This window comes from Lagopus leucura, unplaced genomic scaffold (assembly GCF_019238085.1).
Source record: "Lagopus leucura isolate 7727_CA_CO unplaced genomic scaffold, USGS_WTPT01 Super-Scaffold_100044, whole genome shotgun sequence".
NCBI classification, from domain to species: Eukaryota; Metazoa; Chordata; class Aves; order Galliformes; family Phasianidae; genus Lagopus; species Lagopus leucura.
Window position 1 is genome coordinate 1,137,401 of NW_024962291.1, and position 21,577 is coordinate 1,158,977.

The 21,577-nt window shown below is 45.3% G+C and overlaps 1 protein-coding gene across 1 annotated transcript in view; it reads left to right on the forward strand.

Moving 5' to 3' along the window:
- CD151 (CD151 molecule (Raph blood group)) overlaps positions 1-21,577 on the forward strand; it is a 31,836-nt gene extending 10,259 nt beyond the window's left edge. The window contains exons 2-9 of the mRNA XM_042884634.1: positions 2,292-2,411; positions 7,323-7,426; positions 8,069-8,260; positions 12,660-12,734; positions 15,065-15,169; positions 15,990-16,145; positions 18,410-18,496; positions 19,314-21,577. Of these exons, the coding sequence (XP_042740568.1) occupies positions 7,343-7,426; positions 8,069-8,260; positions 12,660-12,734; positions 15,065-15,169; positions 15,990-16,145; positions 18,410-18,496; positions 19,314-19,373 (759 nt within the window). The 5' untranslated portion in view covers positions 2,292-2,411; positions 7,323-7,342 and the 3' untranslated portion in view covers positions 19,374-21,577. The remainder of the gene's footprint in view (positions 1-2,291; positions 2,412-7,322; positions 7,427-8,068; positions 8,261-12,659; positions 12,735-15,064; positions 15,170-15,989; positions 16,146-18,409; positions 18,497-19,313) is intronic.

The window sequence follows — 21,577 nt, forward strand, 5'->3', positions numbered from 1 at the left end:
CCTCTCCTCTCCTCTCCTCTCCTCTCCTCTCCTCTCCTCTCCTCTCCCTTTTATCTCTAACAGTCACGCAGCAAGCCATCGTCTCTCCCAGGTTTGACTAACCCTCTTGTAGAACACGTTAATACACAAGTATGTGTGTGGTGCTGAATATAAATATCCCTGCTAAGTTTGAAGTTGATCTCACTGCTATTTTTGTTTCGGCAACACCCTTCCTTCTGGAATACAGTCGTGGAAAAAAATCAGAGGGACAGCTAAGTAATCTGAGAGACAGCTCACATTGAAGAGCAGGTGTCTCCCCAGGTGCTTTAGGCACGTAGTTCTTCATTGAATACTGGACTTCTATCCATATTAACGAGAGTTAAGGGTCTATGTCTCTTGAGGGTCTTATGCAAAATTAACCCGCTAAAGCAGAAGAAAGGAGAGAATTTACAAGCGTGCAAAAAAGAAAGAGTGACAAACCTGTACCAGAACCTAGCTTTGTAACATCTGTGGAGATGGTGTCTGGACCCAGAGGGTTTGTTCTCCCAAACTCCCAGGAGGGGATTTTGCTAATCTAAGGCCTTCAGAAAAGTGTTGTTGCAGCAGAGAGGTAGGGCCGTGGAGGGTCTACCAAAGGTGACCAAGAGACCTCACTCTTCTTTGAAGGTCAGTGGCTTTCTAGGTTGTTTCCACCTCTGCCAGAGCCACTGTGCAGAGGCCTGTTAGGAAGGGGTGAGGATGTTGCTTTGTGCTCATTTCTCAGCAGCTCCAAGGGGCTGAGGGTGAGCACTGCACTGGGTACTCTGCAGTGGAGGAAAATGATGCCCTGCTCTGAGGAGCGTATCATTGTTCAGACAGCGTGCAGAGAGTAAAGGCTGTTTCCAGGCTGTTCTCTAGGGAATCTTGTTTGATTTCCTCCTCAGGGAGGAGGGTCTTGGACTCAAATCTGTTTTGCGTGTCTCCCCTTTGCCAAGTATAAATGAAAATTCCTGAGAAGAAGCTGCTTTGCCTCACTGGATGCCTGGCTCCTGTTCTGCCTTCTCCACTGCCCCTGAGGCACAAGTACGTTGTCTTTCCAGCATGTTCCAGCATGCTGTAATGGAAAACAAAACATTCAGCTTTGCATCCTGGGTCAGCTTTTTCTTTGGAAAGGAGTGTGGGAGCAGCAAGAAGCAGATGTAAAAATGGTGCTGCAGCAAGGCTGCTTCAGCAGTGTCAGAGCTTGGTCTAGCGTCAGGACCAAGGATGTGTCAGAGCTATTGCTTGCTTTGCCAGTGTCTGCGCTCTGCTTTCCCTCCTCTCCCCAGTTCCTCAGAAAGTTCTCTTGTTTAATTTTCATTTATGATTCTGGGATTTTGGCGTACAACTGTATGGCTCAAGTGTTGGGATTTCCACTGTTTCTCTCAAGAGATTTTCCTGTGGTCTAGAGGCTACAGAGTAATGTGAATTAACAAGTTTCTAGTTCTTGGCAGAGCATTTATGTTCATCCCTGTTCAAAGGGAATGGAAGCGGGGGTAAACCAAGCTGATTATAAGTGAATGTGTGCTGTCTGTACTATGCCAGAAAAAGGCCTGCAGGAACCTCCCCTTGAAGATAATAGAAAGTTGAAATGGTTATGAATTGTGTTGAATTTGATCTGATAATAAGAAGTAACCTTTTTCTCTTCCCAGATGGTTTGCAAACACTTCATTATCCCACCTTGGCAAGTCAGGGAATTTTAGTGCTTCCATTTCCCAGAGGGACAGTAGATGGAAGACTTTAAGCCTTAAGCTGTGAAGTAAGTTAGCGTCAGGAACTCCTAAACCCTGGAAGATGAGGAAGGATGTGTGCAATGAGTTCTGGCACTGTATGCCCCCCACTTTCCTCTTTCCAGGCAGTTTAGAAGTGCCTACTCAAGTCTGGGTTTAAAGCAATGATCCAGTGATCATTTTGAAGCACTTAACATGGTGTATAGCACCCCACTGTACAGATGGGTCTTCAAGAGCTTGCTCATGGAGCTGTTCCTGGACTGTTCAGACCAGAATGTCACTGTGGTTTGTTCACAGGCTTGACAGAAGCAGTAGCAGCATTTACAAGATGCTGCAGACATAAATGTAAGTGCATTCTGGCAGGTTCGTGCCATCAGGAGGTCTTTGCAGTGCAGTCTGACTCTTCCCCATTAACCAGTGCACACTTTCCAATTTAATCAAATGCATTCATAGTGTCTTCTGGAACCAGGCACTCTCTACGAAGAAGATGGCTTAATAATAAAGCATATTACTGCATACTGATCTTTGACATAATTTGTGATTCTCTCTTCCTTTCTTTTTCAGCTTTCTGTTTTGCCGAATCCAGCAGAGGACCAGAGCCAGCAAGAAGACTGGGTGGAAGAGAAGCTTTTGAAGAGGGCTGAATATCTGTGGTGGTTCTGAGGAGTGCTTTGGTAGGGAAAGGTCAGTGTTGAATCTGTTGACCCATGTTGGCTGGCAGTTTGGGTAGATAATGAAACTTAGTAGTGTTGTAAATCAGAGCAATTTGCTAAAAGCTTTAGAGCTTCTCTGCTGGGAATGTTTCATCTAACAGCTTCTTGCTGCTTTCTGAGCTGTGCAAGATGTGCTGCTGACTTGATAAGCAGCCAGAGGCCATTTCTTCAAATAACCCACTGAGGTACGTGAAGCAGTGGTGGTAATATTATTGTTTTTATAGAGGGGGAACTTGAACACAGAGGTCATGTTATCAACAGTTGGAGCTTTGTCTTGCTGGAGAATGAGGTTCTTTAGTCAGTTCACTGATGCTAAAAAGTTTCTGTCCCACAGCTGCATTGCATGTACCAGGAAAGCGTGTTTGTTCAGTTCCCAGGAGCTGCCTCGAGGTCGGAGTTATCTGGTCCAGCTTTCCAGGCAGCTGTACCTTGCCCCTCACTCCAGCAGCATGCCTGCAGGGTGTTTGAGGTGGCTGTATTAGCAGGAGGCCAATAATATTGGACTTAGAGCCCTTTGGGAGCTGCACTTTCCTAGCAGCATAGGTGCAGTAGGATTTCCTGCAGCACATCTGTCTTGTGTGCGTTGGCAAAGATTGGCTGCAGGGCTGCATATTGCCTTTGCTTCCTGCTGGGTATTTAGTTACAGGAATGAGTGTGGTATAAGGTGTGAGATGTTCTGTTTTGCCCCAGTTCATAAAAAATATCTATAAAAGTGACAGCACTGACATTTAGGATACCAATTTTCTTGCTATCATTCATTATTTTTAAGTATTTTTTAAGAACGCTTTTGATAGCCTGGGAACTATTTCATTTGCTTTGGCATTGTCTCTTTACCATCCATCAGGTGCTGCTTTAGGGCAGGTTCTGCAGAAAAAGCCTGCAGACCTGGATTTCTTTGCTGTTTAATTAAGTACTGTTACTGTGCAAGTTGAGGCAAATGGACCTGGAGGAGTGTGCTATGACTAAATGAATGTCTAGCCAGCACGAGAGTGTGTGTGTGTGTGTGTGTGTGTGTGTGTGTGTGTGCCTGCCACGTGCTTTCTGAGCTGTGGTGTAGGTGCATGCCTGTGTATGCCTTTGGCTCTGCCAGTAAAAATACAGTGGTCTGTGTGATGTGATATACCACTGAGATTTCAGGTGCCTCAGTGTCAGTGCAACAAAATGCTGCTTGTGCAGTGCTACTGCTGCTGCCCTGTGCTCAGCATGCAGAACTGGGGCCAAAGTACTCAACTACTGGTGCATTCCTCTTGTCCAGTTTGTCCTAAGGGTTCAGGCTCAGTAAGGATGAGAGCCCGAAACTGGTTGCCTGGAGCTTATCGTGCTCACAGCTGGCATTCTTTGGGCTGCAAGGCTTCTCACATCCTTACAGCATTGCTAGATTTAGGGTATTTTGAGCCTCCTGCACTGGGAAGGAAGAGCAGCAGCAAGTGATGGGCTAAGGTCTTTGCCCAAGGTCGTGCAGGAAGCCAAATCAGGTGACAGTTGGATTCAAGCTGTTCAGTGTCTAATTTATTGAATTAATCTTCAGACTGTTTCTTCTTTCATGTGCAGCTTCTGTCACACTGAGATTTTTTCCTTGTTTTCTTGTTTCCACCCATCTTTGTGTATTTTATTTCAGAGCGCTATTTGTGAGCATGGTAGGAACCTGCTCTTGATTTCTGGTAAATAAAGGTAGAAGTATCTCTTTTCATTGCATAACTAAGTTTCATTGCCTACATTCTGTGATTACTTTTTAAATTTAGTTTACTGATGAAGCCACTGTCTATTGGGTTGGACCAAATGAACTTCGTTACGAAAATGTTTTTGGTCTTTCAGCCACTTTTTCAATTAGCAAAACATTTCCTGTTATTGAGCTCATGTCTTATTAATATGGTTTTATGCATCTGTAAATACACCCTTGTGTCATGGCTTGCCATTTTCTGTTCACTGAAGAGCTCATTTATAATTATCTCTGTGATTCAGAACAGACCTTTGCTTCTATGTTTGGAAATAAAACTCAGCCGTGCATTTAAAGTAACGTTGCTTGTTCTTGTCCAGTTTCAAGAGTGTTTCACATTGCTTCTGTGGGTCTGTTATCAGCACTGAAGCCAAGAGACCCTGCCCACATCACAGAACTCTGCACAAGACTCTGAGTTCCCCATCGTTCGCTACAGTGCTGTGGTACAGATCAGCACCTCTGTGCTTTTTGGGGCCACATGGCTCAGAGCCCAGTGCCATCCTTAGCCTGAGCAGCAGAGCATGGCTTGCCCTAGCTGTAAGGAGAGCATGGTGTGTGAACAGCTCGCTGTGGAGTCAGTGATGGTGCTCCTGCTTGGAAAGGATAGATCATACAGGAGACAGCCCTGATTGCTCTCTGATTCATGGCCTGCCATCCCTGTGTGAATCACTGTGCTCTGTAAACCTGCAGCTGTTCCCTGCCAGCTTACTGGAAGCAGATAGATCCCTCCTCCCAGCAGCGAAGCTCTGCTTGCTGTGCTCAGTGGAGCAGGACCTGCTTGTGGAGCCAAATTTCAGGTTCCCTGTCATCTGCCTGCAAGTGCAGTTTGAGCTGTGAGCAGCTGGCCTTGTGTTTCTGAGGTCTCAGATCAGAAGGAGGTACAGGTTGGTGACACGTGGAAATAACCATGCTGGCTGTTTTTTTGGAGGGAGAGTTTCTAGAGTCCTTTGGAGCTGAGGGCCCGGCCCAAGGACAGTGAACATTGTTAGCATTCACAGCATCCTCTCAGCAAACTTGTGGTGCAGTTTCCTCTTCATGTGTTCCTGATATAAGCAGGCCTACTTCAGAGCGCAGCACATTAGAGCCTGTTTCTGGGGAGCATCTGCCTTGATCTGAGATACCTGTTCAGGTGTGCATAGCAGTGGGATCTTGCCTGGTTGCTGCCATTCCTGTTCTGTGGCTAAATGAAGCCTCTGGGAGCTGTAAATCTGTCACCTTCCCTGAGTGCTGCATTCGCCAGGTAGCTTCTCATTGAGAATTACAAGTCTGTTCAGAGCAGAAGGTGCCACCAGCATCTATTCCTCCCCCTGCCCCAGGCTGCAGTATCGCTGTGTGGTAATTAATCTGAGCATTGCTGGAGTTTCTGATCTTTCCTAAGGATCATGAGTCAAGTCTCCTTGATATATATGCCACCAGCTCAGAGCTGCTCTAATGAAATACTGTTCTGCTGCCAGCTGTTTTGTCAGATGTTATTCTAAAGGAAAATGTTTTCTTGTGAAAGAAGAGAGGGAACAGGCATGGTGGGACTGCTGGGCATGTTCTCGCCCCTATGCTCCCTGCTAAGCTTTATTAGTTCCTAAAGTGCAGACCCGCCTGAGGTTTTTGAGTGGATCCTAGTGAAGCAAAAGGAAACAATTTCCTGCAAATAAAATATAGTTATGCTGCAGAATTGGCAGCTGCTCCAAGCCTTGGTTCAGGAGTAAACTAAAAGCAGATGTTAGAAATGTAACAGGGAAGAATACACTGACCAACCCAGCCTCCTAGCCAGCTGAGGTGCAGCCTGGCTGTGAGTACCCATTGCTTGCAGGTAAGAGATCTTACCAGAGGGTTTATCTACTGGAAGGTGTCTTGCAGTGGGCTTGCCAAGGTAGATGTTGTCTGTACTGCATAGTTGGATTGCAGGTCCTGTTTATCCCTGGAGGAAGCTTGCGAGAGGTGAACCCCTGGAAAGGGAGAGGTAGATGCTGTTTGCCTGCTTCTATGAAACTCTACAAGATTTTCAAACAGAGAGAAAGCAGTGTTTGCATCATTCCATATTAGCTGGTGTGGAGGGAAGAGGAGGACTTTTTTGATTGAATGCAGCTCTTTGAAGGGGAGAGATGGTGAGGATTCAGTTATACCTCTTCAAACTGCCTCACAGAGCTTCTGCTGACAGTGGAATTACTTTGGAATATAGCACATCTTTAACACTTTGCATGGGGTCTGACCCACAGCAAACTCTGGCTGTTTATGTATCTGCAGTGTTTCATGCTGTCAGACCATTCAAAGCCAGCGTTTATGTTGCTTCCTCCTTAATAGCTGTGAGGCAGCTGAATGATGAGAAGGGCTGTGAGAAATAAACAGAGTGAGGAAGAGAATTAATTATCCCAACATATTGCTGGGATTCAAAAAGAGGCCGCTTGGGTGGATGACAAGTATGCTCCTAGTTACATTTGTAAAGATTAAAAATACATAGAACTTAGAGATCTATTTAAAGCGGTTTTAACAAGCATTGGTGAGCAAAGAAAACTCTCTGGAGACATATTATTCTGTAAATGCCAAAGACAGTTTCTGTCATCCCCTTCAGAAGTAACAGCTAGGTGCTGCAGTCAGCCAGATCGTGGGATGTGCTGGGTAACAGGTCTGAGGCTTCATTTATTTCAGTTTAAGTAGGAGGAAGTGAACATGGAACTATACTCAAGTTTCCTTACAGTAATGTTGATTACAGTAAAACCCAGCCACTGTTTTGGCTTGGTCACAGTAAGTGTTGTGCTCATGCAGCTGTAGGTCTGATCCCTCTACTACAAGTATTAATCTTAAGGAAAATGAGCCTCCAGAAGTGACAGCAGAATGAGGAGACAGAAGGAGGATGATGGCAGTGCAGGAAGGCCACATGCTGGTACCATCTGCCTCTCTTTCACACCCTATGAGGTCTTGTGCTGTGTAGGTCACTCAGATGGCTAAGAGAGCTCTTAATATAAGTAAGCACTGTCTGGCATCCCTGAAGCCACTTGAACGGCTTGCTCACTGCATTACCTCAGCAATACCTCAGCAAAAGGCTGGAAGTGTGAGTTCTTTAGTTCTTTGCAGGAGGTGAGTAGCAGTGCTGCCCTTTGGGAAAAGAGGCACAGTGACTGGCTTTTCAAACTTTTCTTTTTTTTTTTTTTTTTCTCTTCCTTTCTCCAGGAATTTGCTGAGCCAGAAAGATGCGTGAATATACTGAGAAGAAAGAAACATGCGGGACTATCTGTCTCAAATACCTGCTTTTCATCTTCAACTTTTTTTTCTGGGTAAGAAGTTTCAGCCTGCTTCAGAGTTTCCTAGATGGCACTGTAGATTTGGTGGCAAAGGCACAAAAGCCTTCACCTTAGTGAAATCTTCAGTAAAAACCTCTGACATCTGTGGAACCCAGATTTTGTTCCATGGGATGAAATCCCACCCGTTGGACTTGCCAGCCCAAGCTGCAGAAGTTGTAGTTTGATACTAATAGGTCTAATTTCAAAGTATGGAAAATAACTGGATGCCTGAAAACATGCTTCGCTTTCACTTCACCTAGCTAGCATATTCAGGGAGCCTGAGTCCTGGCAGTGGAGGGGGACAACTATAGCAAGGATAACAGATCACTCCTTGCAGCTTGGTCCATAGTAGCACCAAGTAGTGCTTTCCACTGAAAACTTACAGATCCCAAAGGGTCTGTGTCCTACATAGCTTGCACCTCCCCCTGCATGGTATGCACAGCTTGCCTCCTTAAACCCTACCAGAGTACTGCTCTCCATCCCAATGAGGTCTCTGGGAGTCCTTCCTTTGGTGTGGATTTCTTTAGTTCAGGTTGCAGTGCTGGGGCACCCTCTGATACCTCAGCCCAGTTGTTCTGGAGGTGAGAAGTTCACGTATTGGATATCCCTCATTTGCTTGCCTCTGTTTTGACCCAGCTGGCTGGCGGGGCTGTGATGGCAGTTGGCGCCTGGACCCTGGCTAAGAAGAGTGACTACATCAGCCTGCTCTCTTCTAGCACATATTCAGCAACTGCTTATATTCTGGTGGTGGCAGGGGTGGTTGTGATGGTTACTGGCATCCTTGGCTGCTGTGCCACCTTCAAGGAGCGTCGGAATTTGCTAAGAGTGGTAAGTTTTGCTCTTTTTGAGGGGGATGCTCCTTTTTATCCCTTGAAGAATGCTGAGAGGGAGGGAAACATCTTGTCTATTGTACACCAACTCTATTAATTTGTCCTAGGGCAAATACCATCAAGTTTTCCAGCTTTTAACAACACTCCTATCTTTGTCACAAGTGACAGGGTCTACTGCATTTCATTTCATCAATCCAAATTTACTACTGCATACCTCAAAAGGACAAAATATAGTTGTAATATATCTGCACCGTGTGAGAGAATGTCTGTTTGAAATTGTTCAAAACCAAATCTTGTGGCTTTTTTTCTTCCTTCTTTACTGCCTGTCCATCTTCTTTTTCTGGAAAATGGAAAGAGAAAATAAAATACGTGGGACATGTAAGAAAACTGGCTTTTAACAACACTAAGTTTGTGTCAAATTAACATGCTTTTTCACAGAATTATCAAAGATAAGAAAATATTAAATGGAAATTTTCTATAGTGGCTAAAAAAAAGTAGTTCTGAAATTAAAGCCATAGAATTTTGATAATCTGCTTTTTTTTACACCCTTCCCTATGTTACTTGCTCTGCTCCCTGCTTACCCACTACACCAAAGTGTGTACTGGCCCTGGGGTTTCTGTTCTGCTTCCTCCCTTGCAGATCTCCTTTTCAGTTTGGAGTGTGGCAACATTCTTCAGTAGTGAGCTGCAGTAGTGAGTGCAGTGACTGAAGTAACAATCAGTGGCTCTTTGCCTTCACAGTAACAAGAAACGATGCTGCAGTAGCCCTTCAGTAGCTCCTTCAACTTTGCAGGTCCTTATTCACGCGACCATCGCTTTTCCCTTCTACAGAGGAGCAGAAAGAGAAGCCATGAGCAATGCTGACACTTGTACCACTGCTCTGAAGACCTAGTAATTCCTGTGAGAGGCAGAGTAGGGCTAGGAATGGAGAACTGGAGGAGAGCACAGGGTTTGCTAATGCTTGTTGCTCCCAGTCTGTAACAGTCCATTTTGGCCTCTCTTCACTTACTTTCCATGCCAAAGAGATCTCCCTTTGTCTTTTTGCCTCAGCCAGAAGCTACAGATGAAAATCCGGTGGGGTTTTCTTTGTTATTCTGCCACAGAAAACTAATAATTGTGTCTCGGGAACAAAAGGTCACGCTGTCCTTACACCATGCATCCTTTCAGAATGGCTGGTCGCGACAGACCTATTGTCTCTTCTTGCTTGTGCTCTGCTTTAGTTGCCAGTGAGTAATGTACACAAGAACCATGGCTGTGCATGCCAGGGCCCAGTGAGCCTGCCTGGGGGCCTCTGCCAGCTCTGAGCTCAGACAGTGACTCTGACAGCTTCACACTCAGTGCCCCAGGGGCTGTGCCAGCCTGTTCCAGTTTCCCTTGGTACCAGAGGCCTGTGGCAATATGAGAGGGAATGTTGTTAGCGGCGCTCCTCTCCCTGGTGCCTCCTTGGTGCTTTTAAAAATCAGCGGGCGACTTCGGCTGCAATTTGTTTGTAAAGCATGATTCTGGTGGTTAGTTTGTTATTCTGTTGAAGTCTCAGGAACCTGTGATTTTGTTTGCTGCTTTTCTACTTAATTACGAGTTCTAAGGGCCCTCACAGCCGTGCTACTTCTTTGTCATTGCCCGTTTACCTTCCTTGTGAACCTCCTTAGCCAGGTGATTCATTGAGGCTCGGGCAGGAGACATGGCATTTCATCTGCTCTGTGACTCTGCAGTATGTCTGCAGCCTGGTTAGTGTGATGCTGCAGAGCAGCCCTGCTGGTGGAGCTCAACCATCAGAGGCAGCAGTGCTCTTAAGACCTGCTCAAACTTCAGCTCAGAGGCTGAAGCTGCTGCCGTGTTCACCAGGGAACCATTTCAGCAGTATTAGGCAAAACCAATGATAAATGGATTAGGCTTGCTCTCTGTTTCCTGTGTGCTGTGCTATGTCCCTGCCAGAGCAGTCAGTGTGTGATACAAAGCTGCCACTGGGGTGTTCTCTCTGCGTCAGGAAGAATCTCGTTAGGATTTATAAACTAGAACAGAACTTCTCCTGTCTCACTTTCAGCTGAATTGCTGAGGTAATTGCTGAGTGTAGCAGAGCACTGGGGAGCAAAAACCTGCATGGCCATCCTTACCCAGCTCCTGTATTATACTTCAGTCGAGGTGCACTCTTTCATATACAGAAGTGTGCAAAAGGAGTCTCGGGCTTACCCAAGTTTTTATCAAAGGGCTTTGCTTTTTTAGATGGTGGAAAGATCTCTCCAGATAGTGGTTTTTTGTTGTAGGTGGATTGACTCGTTCTTTTGGATTGTTCATAGAAAATATGCTCAGATTTAATGCTCTGCTCAGATACTTGAAACTGAATGAAAGGAATCTGGACCCTCTGTGTCTGAAGGACACACCATGCAATCCTGACTCTTGCTTGAGCCACAGTAGGAATAAATTTTGCTCAGAGCCCACCCAGATTCCACACGTCTCCTGCAGGCCTCTGGGGGATTCCACATTTCTTACTGGTTTCTCAGCTTCTTGGAAAATGAGTAGAGCATGTCCCTGCTGCTCCATGCCAGAGCTGGCATGCTTCTCACTTTCTTTCAAAGGTCTGTTCTAAAAGACCAGCAGCTCCTGGTGAAGAACAAGGAAAGCAGTCCTGTGCTCTGTTTGTCTCCAGAGCAAAAGCTGCCACTCCCCTATGACAGCATGATGTGGTGTAATAGATACTCAAAAAGGGGCCCTGAGGGGGAGATGAAGCCAAGATAAGGATAATGGTGCAGACTATCAGCAGAGGCAGGTTGGGTACTTGGGTGGCAGATGCACTGACCTCACTTACAAGGGTTAACAGGGACCTCATGACTCACATTCTCTAAGCTGGATATGTGTTTGTTCGTATCCATGGTAAGCCAGCTTGAGCTGAGTTCTGGTGACACAACTCAGCTCCACCTGAATGCCACTGACATGACGACACTGAGCAGAGAAGAATAAATAAAAGATTTGCAGTTCCTTGGTTGTTCCCAGCATCCTGCCACCCTCCTTCCCCTTCTTCAGCAGAGAGATGATGTCAGGGCAGTAGGGCATAACTAGGTCCCAACAAAAGAAAGCCAGCCTTTGTATCAGAGTACTCCAATCCTTTCTTGCCCCATTTCAACCTTCTGTGAGGGCTGGGACCAGCGTTCAGCTATTCCCTTCTCTGCTGAGTGACTCACTGCCGTGGTATGAATGGGTACCTTGTACAAGAGTATGCAGAAACTTCTGGTGTGGGGCTGGGGAGAGAAAGCCTGAGATTGTGTGCTCAGATTAAAGCCAGGCCTGCAGATGAAACCCGGCTGGCCATCCTTGGCAGCTGCTGTATCCCAGCAGGAGTGAAAAAGGAAACCTGATCTGCATTTGTGTCTGGACTGTTTAATTCCTGTGAAGTAGCTCAGAAATACCTGTGTCTACCAGCCAAGCAGGGTTGTGCAGTGCAGTGAGTAATCTTTGTGTAACAGAAAGCAATCTTGCTTGTGTCCAGGGCTTCACTGTCCTATGTGCTGGAGGGAGAGATGGTTTCATGGCTAGCTACGTTTTTAGGGAGCTGTTTACTTAATGTCTTGGGAATGGCCATGTTCTGAGCTTGAGTAAAACAGAAAGTGGGAGATGATGTATTCTGTCCCAAACAGGACAAGTCTTACAGGAACTTTGCACAAGGTCATTGTTATAGCTGAAGCTAGTGCCACTTCGGCTTCATCTACAAAAAGATGAAGTTAATAGCAGTTGTAGAACAGCCTAGATCTGTAAAGGAACTGCCTTTTTCTTTTCTTCTAAAATCTGTCACTTCAGTAGTGCACTGCAGATGGTGATCGAGTCTCACAGAAGTCCCTAGGAATGTAAATCCATGTCTTAAACTTATGTTTAATTGGTCTTCTATGTCCTTGGTCAAATGGGCCTTTGTTGGCTTATTGAATCATTGTTGTAACATACATTTCTCCTTAATAACTTTGTGAAATGCCCTAAACAATGTGAAAGCAAGCAAAAGTTTCAAAATTATTTTGTAATTATGTCAGAAGCAGATATTTTCTATGATACTGAACATATTCATCAGGTTATCTGGCAACCACTCTCTTCTGTCTAATGATCTTATCTTAGCTGCCTGCACTTTTCCATTCTGTATATCCCTCTGGCTGTTTTGGATACTCACACTTGCTTCTGCTTGTCTTCAGTTATCAAGCATGTTTGTTGTTTTGTTTTGTTTTTGTTTTTTGTTTTTGTTTCTTGACCAGTGGGATTGTTCCCTTTCTATCCTATTGAGGTCCTAATCTCAGCAGTTGCCTTTGAGATCTCCTGCAGAAAACCATCAGCAAAGACAGTGGCATGCATTTTCCTAGCTAGTGATAAACCAGCTCCAAGCTTCTGTTCTAACATCCTATTTTTCCCATTATTTTACAGTATTTCATATTGTTGCTGTGCATCTTTCTCCTGGAGATCATTGCTGGAATCCTGGCCTATATCTACTACCAGCAGGTGAGTGAACAGCAGTCCTATAGATTCAAACCAGGGAGAGAAAACAGCTGATCATCATCCCGTTTCTCTGGTCAGAATTGGATTTGAAGGCTTGGAACCGAGTGTCTGATTGGGATTCATCTTTCTACATGTCTGTGCTCACTTTCTACCCCATACAAAAGACCTTAGGTTATTCACTGCTTTTGGCAAAGCATTAATGGTTACACTTGGGAGGCTGTTCAGCCTTTCTGCTCAGCTCCTTCTTGTGGTTTACCTTTGCAGGCTGCAGAGCCTTCTAGAAGACAACTGTTAAGGCTGTGTAGTACTCCTTAATACCCTTTAAGTCACGCTGCAAGCAACTGAAATGACATTAGTGCTACCTAATATATTCAGGACATAGGAGTGATCCTGTTGCATCTAGCAAGGTAGCTGCCACACTCCTGAACTTGCAAAGATGGTCCAGCTTGATAGGTCCTTTCAGGTCCATGACATTTTTGAGGTCTTTACTTAACCATCATAGCTGAGGGTAACAGCACAGACTTCCAGCAGCTGCAGTTCTAAGTTGGCACTTCTTGCAGTTGCAGAGGACAGAGGCTTAAATCATCGCTTTGATTTCAAAGCATATTTAGCCACCAGAACACAAACAGCCTGGGAAATTGCTCTCAAGTCTGGAAATTGATTGGAAAGAGTGAATTAGAATTGTTGTCGAGTGCCCGTCTGAAGAGCAGCTGGATATCCTGTCCCATCTTGTTGGCTTCACTGTTAGGATTCCTTACCACTCCTTTCTATTTTGAGACTTCTGTGCTTTGCATTTCCAGAATGGGCACTGGCAGTTTGTGAGGAGTCAGAGTGTTGTGAGTTCATTTGCTTGGTAGGAACCAAGAGGGGGTCAGTGGAATGAGTGTATATATTAAACTGGGAAAGATCCATCCCAGGAGCATGGCAGAAAGCTAGGATCCATCTGTGCAAAGTCACTAGGTTCATGTATGACAAAGGATGAAAAGGAGCTGATCCTTAGGTAGAGTAAGGGATGACACATTTGCAGCTGTACCCTTCAGTGATTTAAATCACTCAAGGGCACTCTGATGGGTAGCTGCAGTTTCCCCTTGCTCTGTGGCTGACAAATACCCCTTGTTTGCTGGTTGCAGGCTGCTTTGCTGTGTTTGCCACTGTTTTTATTTCAGCCCTTGATTTTGGTATCTAAGCCTTGTGTGTCTAAACTCCCTTTCTGTTGTTGTCTTTGTTCCATGCTGCAGTTCTTCCCTGTGAGCCTGCAGGTAACTGCTTTTCTCCCAAGTACTAATTCTGCTAATGGATTCTCCTCTTTATTTGCCTCTGATGCCTTCCAGCTGCTGAACCTTTTGCTTTCTCTTTATTACATTAAGTCCTTTGCACTTTGGTAGAGCTTCCCAGCTCAGGATTCTCAAAGCATTTTTCAAATATTTATGAGTGAAGCCTCTTATCAACTCTGTGAGGTAGGTATTGTCCCCACTTAACACAAGGGGTTGGGAATAACAATATATCAAAAGGAAAATAAACTGCAGATTGTGTTTTGCCCAGTGCAGCATCTGACCTCTCATTTACTGCTGTACAGAATAAAAGGTGTATAGAGAAGCTATCTCTACTGATGTGTAAGAGGAATTTAGCTAGATTAAGAGCTTCCATGGAAAGAAATATTTGAATCCAGTCTCCTGAACCTACCAGTAGTTTACAATAGGAGCATTTTCAGAAATGATGAACTTACAGAATCAGACTTTATCTCTGTGGTTTTATAAATTTGTCACTGTTACCAAGAAATGCCATAAAGTAATCTTGCAATCACACTCTTCACCCCCCTCCTCTGGCATCCTTTTTGCTGTCATTTCAAGAGCTATTCAGACCATGTGACCTCAGTTCAGCGTGCTCAGGACTCTGATTTCCTCCTGCTCCTGAACAGACTGATTGTGTTTTAGTATTTTGCCATAGGTTTCAGGGACAGAAGACAGCATGTGGTCTCATGGCATATTCATATTCAGGCAGACACAATTTTGTATTGTGTCTAGGCAACCTCTTACATATGTGAGATGAGGACCCTTATGGTGATGTGTTGCACAGACTGAAATTTGGCCAAGAATTGCCTCATTCTGGTTACAAAAGTGGAGACATGGTCTTTAATCAGCTGGAAGTAAGCTTGCCTGCTTCCTGGAAGCCAGTCCAGCCTTGGAAGATGACTTGAAGGAAGCTGTAGCTTCCACTTTCTGGCTTTCTTTTTTCTTGGAACAATAGCAGTGAAACTTATGCAGGACTCTGGGTCGCCCTGAGGGGAGGTGAGTTTGCCTTGTGATTTTATCCCGCTTGTCTTTTCTATTCAGCTGAGCACGGAGCTGAAGGAAAATCTGAAGAACACCATGACTCAGAAGTACCGCAAAGAGGGAGAAGAGAGAGTGACCAGTGCAGTGGACAAACTGCAACAGGAGGTGGGTGTTGCTGGTAAAGCGATGGCACAGTACGGGAAGTGATGTGAGCTCTCGTCATCTGACATACAAGTTGCTTCTTTTGAGTCAAAGCAGGCTGGGTGGTGTGCAGGATCTTGGCCGTGCTACCTGCAGAATGGCATGGGGTAATCTCTGAATTGGATCCCCAATAGGATTGAGTAAACAACATCTAAATTGATCCTGGAGTGAACTGGAGTGCCGAGTCACTCTGACAGCTGTTTCTACTTACCACATGAAAGCTTTGGAGAAATTGCTGACATTTTTCATTAAGCTTCTCAGTACCCTAGAGAGCAAGATGTAATGAAAGATCCTGCTGCTACTGCGAGCTGTGTCAGGCTCTGGGGTGGTTCAGGTATGGGCTGTCGCAGTTCTGACAGGCTTTTCCACAGGATGGACCTTTGTGCACAGGCATGGGTCCAGCAGTTTCAAAGCTGCAGCCTGCTATGCACGTAATGCCCTGTTGCCAGGTGCGTATGCAATAGTAACTGGTAATTATACCTACCCTGTTAGTGCTCTCTGGTCAGGTGATTAAGAGCCTAGGCAGCTGCAGGTGCACTCTAGCTACAGTCCATCTCAGCAGTAACAAAAGTCACAACTGGTGGAAGATGAATGAAACTGATAATTAATCACCAGAATTAAAACAGAGCTCACTAATAATTACAGCAGTCAAAAAATCTAGGCTAGTGAGATTGCTGGAGTCTCTCGACAAAGGAGAGTGAAGCCCAGAGCTTGATATGGGGAGGCTGGAGGGAGAAGGAAGCTGCAGTGTTTGCAGGCTCAGCTTTGTGCTCTGTGTTTGCAGTTCAAGTGCTGTGGGAGCAACAACTACACAGACTGGGCTGACAGCATGTGGATCAAATCTCCAGAGGCCAGCGGACGGAAAGTTCCTGACAGCTGCTGTAAGACAATAACTGACCTGTGTGGCCGAAGGGACCATCCTTCCAACATCTACAAGGAGGTAAAGAACAAAAGGGCTTCAGAGCCTCTTGCCACAAAGTTTACCAAGGAGGTGGGCAGGAAGTGAGGATTTTGGGTTGGTGCTGCAAACTGTTGGCACTTTGTGTCTCTGAGTGTTGAGCCTTCCAGGCTACATTTAAAAAGATTCAGGGAAGAAGGGGAAAAAAAAATAGAGGAGTCAGAGTGTCTGAGCTCCTGCATGTAGGCTGCTATTACAGAAGCATGTATTCGTGGCTGCCAGAGTGATACTATAGCCAACACCCAGTGGGTACAGTATGGGATTAATTTCTGCACAGGAGGGGCCATGGATTAGGCAAGGGTAGCACTTCTTATCTGTCTCAAGGCTGTTCTTGGCATTTGCAGGGAACCTGATATGTAGAAAAGGACTGTAAAGGCAGTAAAGAAGAGAGTTCAGGAACTGAGGAATAAAGCAAGGATATGTTCTGCACCATTTTATTTGCTATAGAGAAAAATAATAAGTTATATTTGTTAATGCAGAATATGCTGGTGATGAGGGAGTAGGAGATGTTGCTTCTGGCAGGAGACTTGGGTTTGAGCCTTGCATTCCAAGCTTCCTGTTACTGCACTTAGTGAGGAACAAATGGAGATACAGTCAAGCATCAGAACTGACAGACTTGACCTGCAGATGATGAAACAGGATATGGGTCTCCCTAGCAGACAAATTAGGCCAGTTTCAGAGAACTGCAGTTAGGGGTGAAATGAGTTTGGACTGAGCTGGTAGAAAGGCTTGTTTGAAGCAAATTGAATCCCAAAGTAGCTGAGTAAATAGGCAGGTAGGACCATTTATTCAATCTGTTGAATAAAACCGGTAGAATTTCTTGTGCTTTTGTTTTCATACCCTTCAATCCTATGACTTGGCTTTAACTTGCTCACCATGAATCTGTCTGTGAGTTAGCATAGACTGTTTTCTCACCAGTGCAACCTGTGCCTTGGCTGGCTGTACTGAGGCATGGGAGCAGCAGCTGGAGCCTTTTCCTTGTCTCTGCCCCCTGCCAGGTGCAGAGATGAAGTCCAGGCTTTCTGCTCTACTAAAGCTGCACTTTATTATGTCCAGCTGCTTGGCTGGGTTTTACTCTCCTGAAAGAACACTTTCTCGTAAATCTGTTATTTTCCAAGGGCTGTTGAGGTGTCTTTGAGTGTGGAAACCTGCAAGTGTGTGAGGGCAGAGCTGGCTCAGCTTCACTCTGTGCTGTGTGAAGCTGTGTTACCTAGGAAGGTCCTGCTGGGCTGCCAAGCACAAGCACAGCGTTAGCTCTAAAGTATAAAAAGATGCCAAAGGCCATGTGGCTCAACACTTAACATTGTTTCTCATGATACAGCATCTGAGTCAGGATTCAGAACAGATTTTAGTGGCTTTGGGGAAGAACCTAGAAGAGGGTCAGATCAGGACATGGGAGCAATTGTTTCACACTGAAGCAGCTGGAGCTTACTCTGAAACCTAATTCAGGCGTGGGAAAAGTGAGGCCTTTGCCATCCCTCCCTGGAGAAGTGCATGCTCACTCATTCCCTCTGCCTGGGGACATGTAGGTGTCTATGTTCACTGTAGACTCCTGGGGCTGTAGGGCCCCAGTACCCTTGGGGCACTGTTGCAACCTACACAGCAAATCCCCCTGATGTTACCATGGAAAACCTGCCTCACTAGTTGAAACAGTTTAATTATTTAAAGAGAAGTCTTCCAAAATAAGCAGAGAATTCTCTTACTGTTCTATTTTTGCATTATGGCAACAAAAACACGGGCCTGAAACCAGGATGTTATGCTGCCAGCCAAGGATGCAAGTGAAAGGCAGGGGTAGTCAGTGCCTGGCTTTCCAAGTCCACATTAAAACCCATAAATAACAGTGGGAGGAATTTGCTTTCAAAGGGCTCCTCTCATGTTAGAGGTCTTGATGCTGCATTTCCTTGGCATTTTGTCCAGAGAGGGGCAAACACCTTCTCCAGGCTTGTGCTAAGCAGTGTGGGAGCCCTCCTCCACATACCTCAGAGGAAAATCTGAGAGAAATCCTCTGTAATGTGCTGTGTTCTTCTGTACTTCTTAGCCACCTTCAGCAATTCCTGAGACATACAGAAACAGTATGGACTTTGCATAATCTGTATAGCTTTTCCAGCAGTGTTGCAAGGAGAGGATGCTCACGGACGCTGCTTTTTGTAGGGATGCTTTCAGGGATTGCAACTGCTGTCTTAAAGTGAGACACAAGAATTTAAAATGAAGATGACTTTCCCTGTCTCCTCTCTCTTTCCCTGCAGAATGGTTGCATTACCAAGCTGGAAAACTTCATTCAAGAACATCTGAAAATTATTGGCATAGTTGGGATCAGCATTGCTTGTGTGCAGGTATTGTGTGGAATTGTGTGGAATCTTGGGCTTGCTGGGCAGAAGCTCGAGAAACCCAAGAGCTAAGGGATGGAAAAATTAGTATTTCAGGCTTTTCCTTGCCTGGCAAAGAGAAGTTATCAGGTAAGGGAAGGTACTTCAGTGACCTTGGGATCCACTAACTCCAGAGCTAGTGCCTCTTTTATCAGTTTGTAAGATTTCATTTCTGATGAAAGAAAAACACTTTTCTGCTCAGACAGGGTTCTGCAGCAGGGATGTGAGAAATGAGGTGCGGCTATGGCTGCTGGCTTGGCAGCCTGAGAGAGACCTCTGGTGGGGATGTGCCAGGATTGCCCGTGCTGCCAAAGGGCTGGTTTGGAGGAGTTTCCCATCCTGGTTCATCAGTTCATTCCTTTTATATTCAGAGTTTCTGCCCTGGCTCTGTCATACTGAGGAACAGCACTGTGGGTTAGCAAATGTTTCAGGAGAGTCTGAAGAATAAAGGGATAGGATGTGGATGCTCCTACACCGTTATAGGGGGAAAGACAGCCAGAATAATCTTTACTTCCAGATGCAGATATCTCTGGGAGTTGTTCATTTTCCCTTCTGCCCTAGCATACATCCAAATTACATTCTAGAGAAGCTGCTAGTGATTAGTTATGAGGATTAGCACAGATTGTGTTCCCTCACACTCATTGCAAGCTGGTGTGCTGTATCTCCAGGCCAGATCTGGTTGCCACTCTGATCTGGGTCCAAACTGCTAGTTTTCAGGCTGCTACCTCCACTGCATCCATTCTGTTTTTGTCATTCGTTTCTCTCTTCTTTTTCTACCCTGTAGATCTTCGGGATGATTTTCACTTGTTGCTTGTACAGGAGTTTGAAGCAGGAGCCATATTAATAGCTGTGGGAACTCTGTCAGCTCCCCCTCTGCCACTTCCCTTAGTGCCTGCCAACCTCACCACCCTCCACTACCACCACAGAAGTGTCTGCAACCTGAGGACTTCTGTCTAATTAAATGCCTTACCTGCCCCTTCTGGGGAAAGTCACCCTCCTCGTTGTGCACAAGGCAGCCAGGAATTCAGCAGGTCCTCTTCACTGTCAAGAAACAGAAGAGTTGTGGATCTTCTGCTAGAAGCTTTAGCAAAACAGTCCCTTGATGTAACTAGAAGGCAAGATTTATCTAGGGCCATTTCTCCTGGGGCTCTTCCTGAGCTAGCGTGAAAGTATTGGGATGCTACACAGGAACCACAGTTTGCTTTTTGAGAAGTGGCTCAGCAGAGCTGGGCGTTGACTGTGAGGACAGATGATGTTTCTGCGCTGAGCTGGAACCAGATTCGAATCTCTCAGACACAGAAAATTTGTCATTCTCCCCCCAGCCTGTGCACTGATGTCCTAACACAGCTGTTCTCCACCTGAGAAGATGCCTGTCTGGTTGTGTGGGGCAGGAATTGCTCTCTGTGCTGATCAGGAGCACATCTTGATACAGCTGAAATCTTGTTGCAGCTCTAATATTGTCAAGATCTGGGTGCCTTAGTATTTCTCAGCAATCCTTCCTCCTCTTCCTTGAAGCTTCCCTGCAACGCAGTGCCATTAGGAGCCACAAGAAGCCTTTTGCCACCTAGCAATTCTAGAGCCAAAGACATTGGACTGCTTTCTAATTCTTTTGGGTCTAGTCTTTTTTATTTAGTGGCTTCCAGTGTGAATGAGAAAGCTCAAAGGCCTGTCCCCTGCTGTGATTTGGTGAAGAGCTGCTCAGTGGAGCTGACATATCAAGCTATCCTTTGGCCTGTTTGGTTAGTGGGAATGCCTCATCGTATCTCTTACATGTTGAGAGACACCCTGGGCTGGGCTTGATGCTCTAATAAAAACCTCCAGGCTTGTCTCTCTTGGGTGGGAAATGAATATATACAAAAGTTGTATCAGCCTCCAAAGAGCTCATTAATCAGCTGAGGGTTTTCTGGCTTTAATGAGATCTGGAAGCCCACTTTCCAGACTATCCCAGAAGTAAACAGTAGAGTCAGCTTCCCCCAGTTGCTCCAGCGTATTTGGTAAATTGGTAGTGCTGGGTTTAACTGTCTGTTTAATTAAATAGATTTAATTAAATGTTATCTCTGCATTGGGATCCTGGCTACCTACAGGGCATAAATGTGACTGCTGCCGTGGAATTGGTGCCACTGTTATGCCAACAAGGTCTTAGTCTGAATTCGTAGGACCTCGGGAGCCTCTCCTGTCCTGAGGGATTTGAACATTTTCTTCCTAATCATCCTGGAAGGGGCTCTCATCAAGAAGTCTGCTTGGTAGAGCAGAATTATTTTATTTTCACTTTCCTGACGTGCTTTGTGCACCCGTGAAGCAGAAAGGGCTGTAGGGATTTGGGGTTCCTAAGCAGTGAAGATAATACCCTTCTATAAGCCAAGTAATTTACTCACACTCTTGTCCTTTTGGTGGTGCCTTGGCAGCACGCATCAGCAAAATCACCCAGAGCCCTGAAGGGTCTTGCAGCATTGTGGAGGGTTTGATGCACAGAGCAATCCCAGACTGGTCCTTCAGAGGGGGCTGAAGGGTGACAAGTTAAAATTCGGAGCAGGTAAATCTGAAACTCTCCCATCAACAGGAGCACCGTGAAATAATCCCTAACACTAATGCAAAAAGAGGTGGAGGAACTGAGGTGTATCCGTTGTCCTACAGCAAAGGGAAAGAGGGAAGAGAAATCTAAATTATTGTGTAATGATCTAAAGGAGAAATCTCTAAATTATTTCTTGTTTTATATTCAAGTTTCTGACAAGTGCTGACTACTAACTGAGGAAAATATTGAGCACGTTGCTTGAAGCAATATTTCTACATTCTTACATGTATCTTCTTACGTGCCTTTGCCTGTTTCCTTGAAATGCATTGTGCAGGGCTGGGAGAGGCCAGGAATGAGCCTGGAAGAATGAGATAGGAACAGAGCTGGCTTGTGTCCATTGAGTTGTTTTATACTTTTTCTCTGTATAATAATATTCATTGCTTTTTTTTTTTTTTTTTTTTTTTTTTAAACTCAATTTAAGTTGCTGGCCAATAGAAAAATAAAGCTCTGTACTTACTCTGTGTAGCAAAACCAAA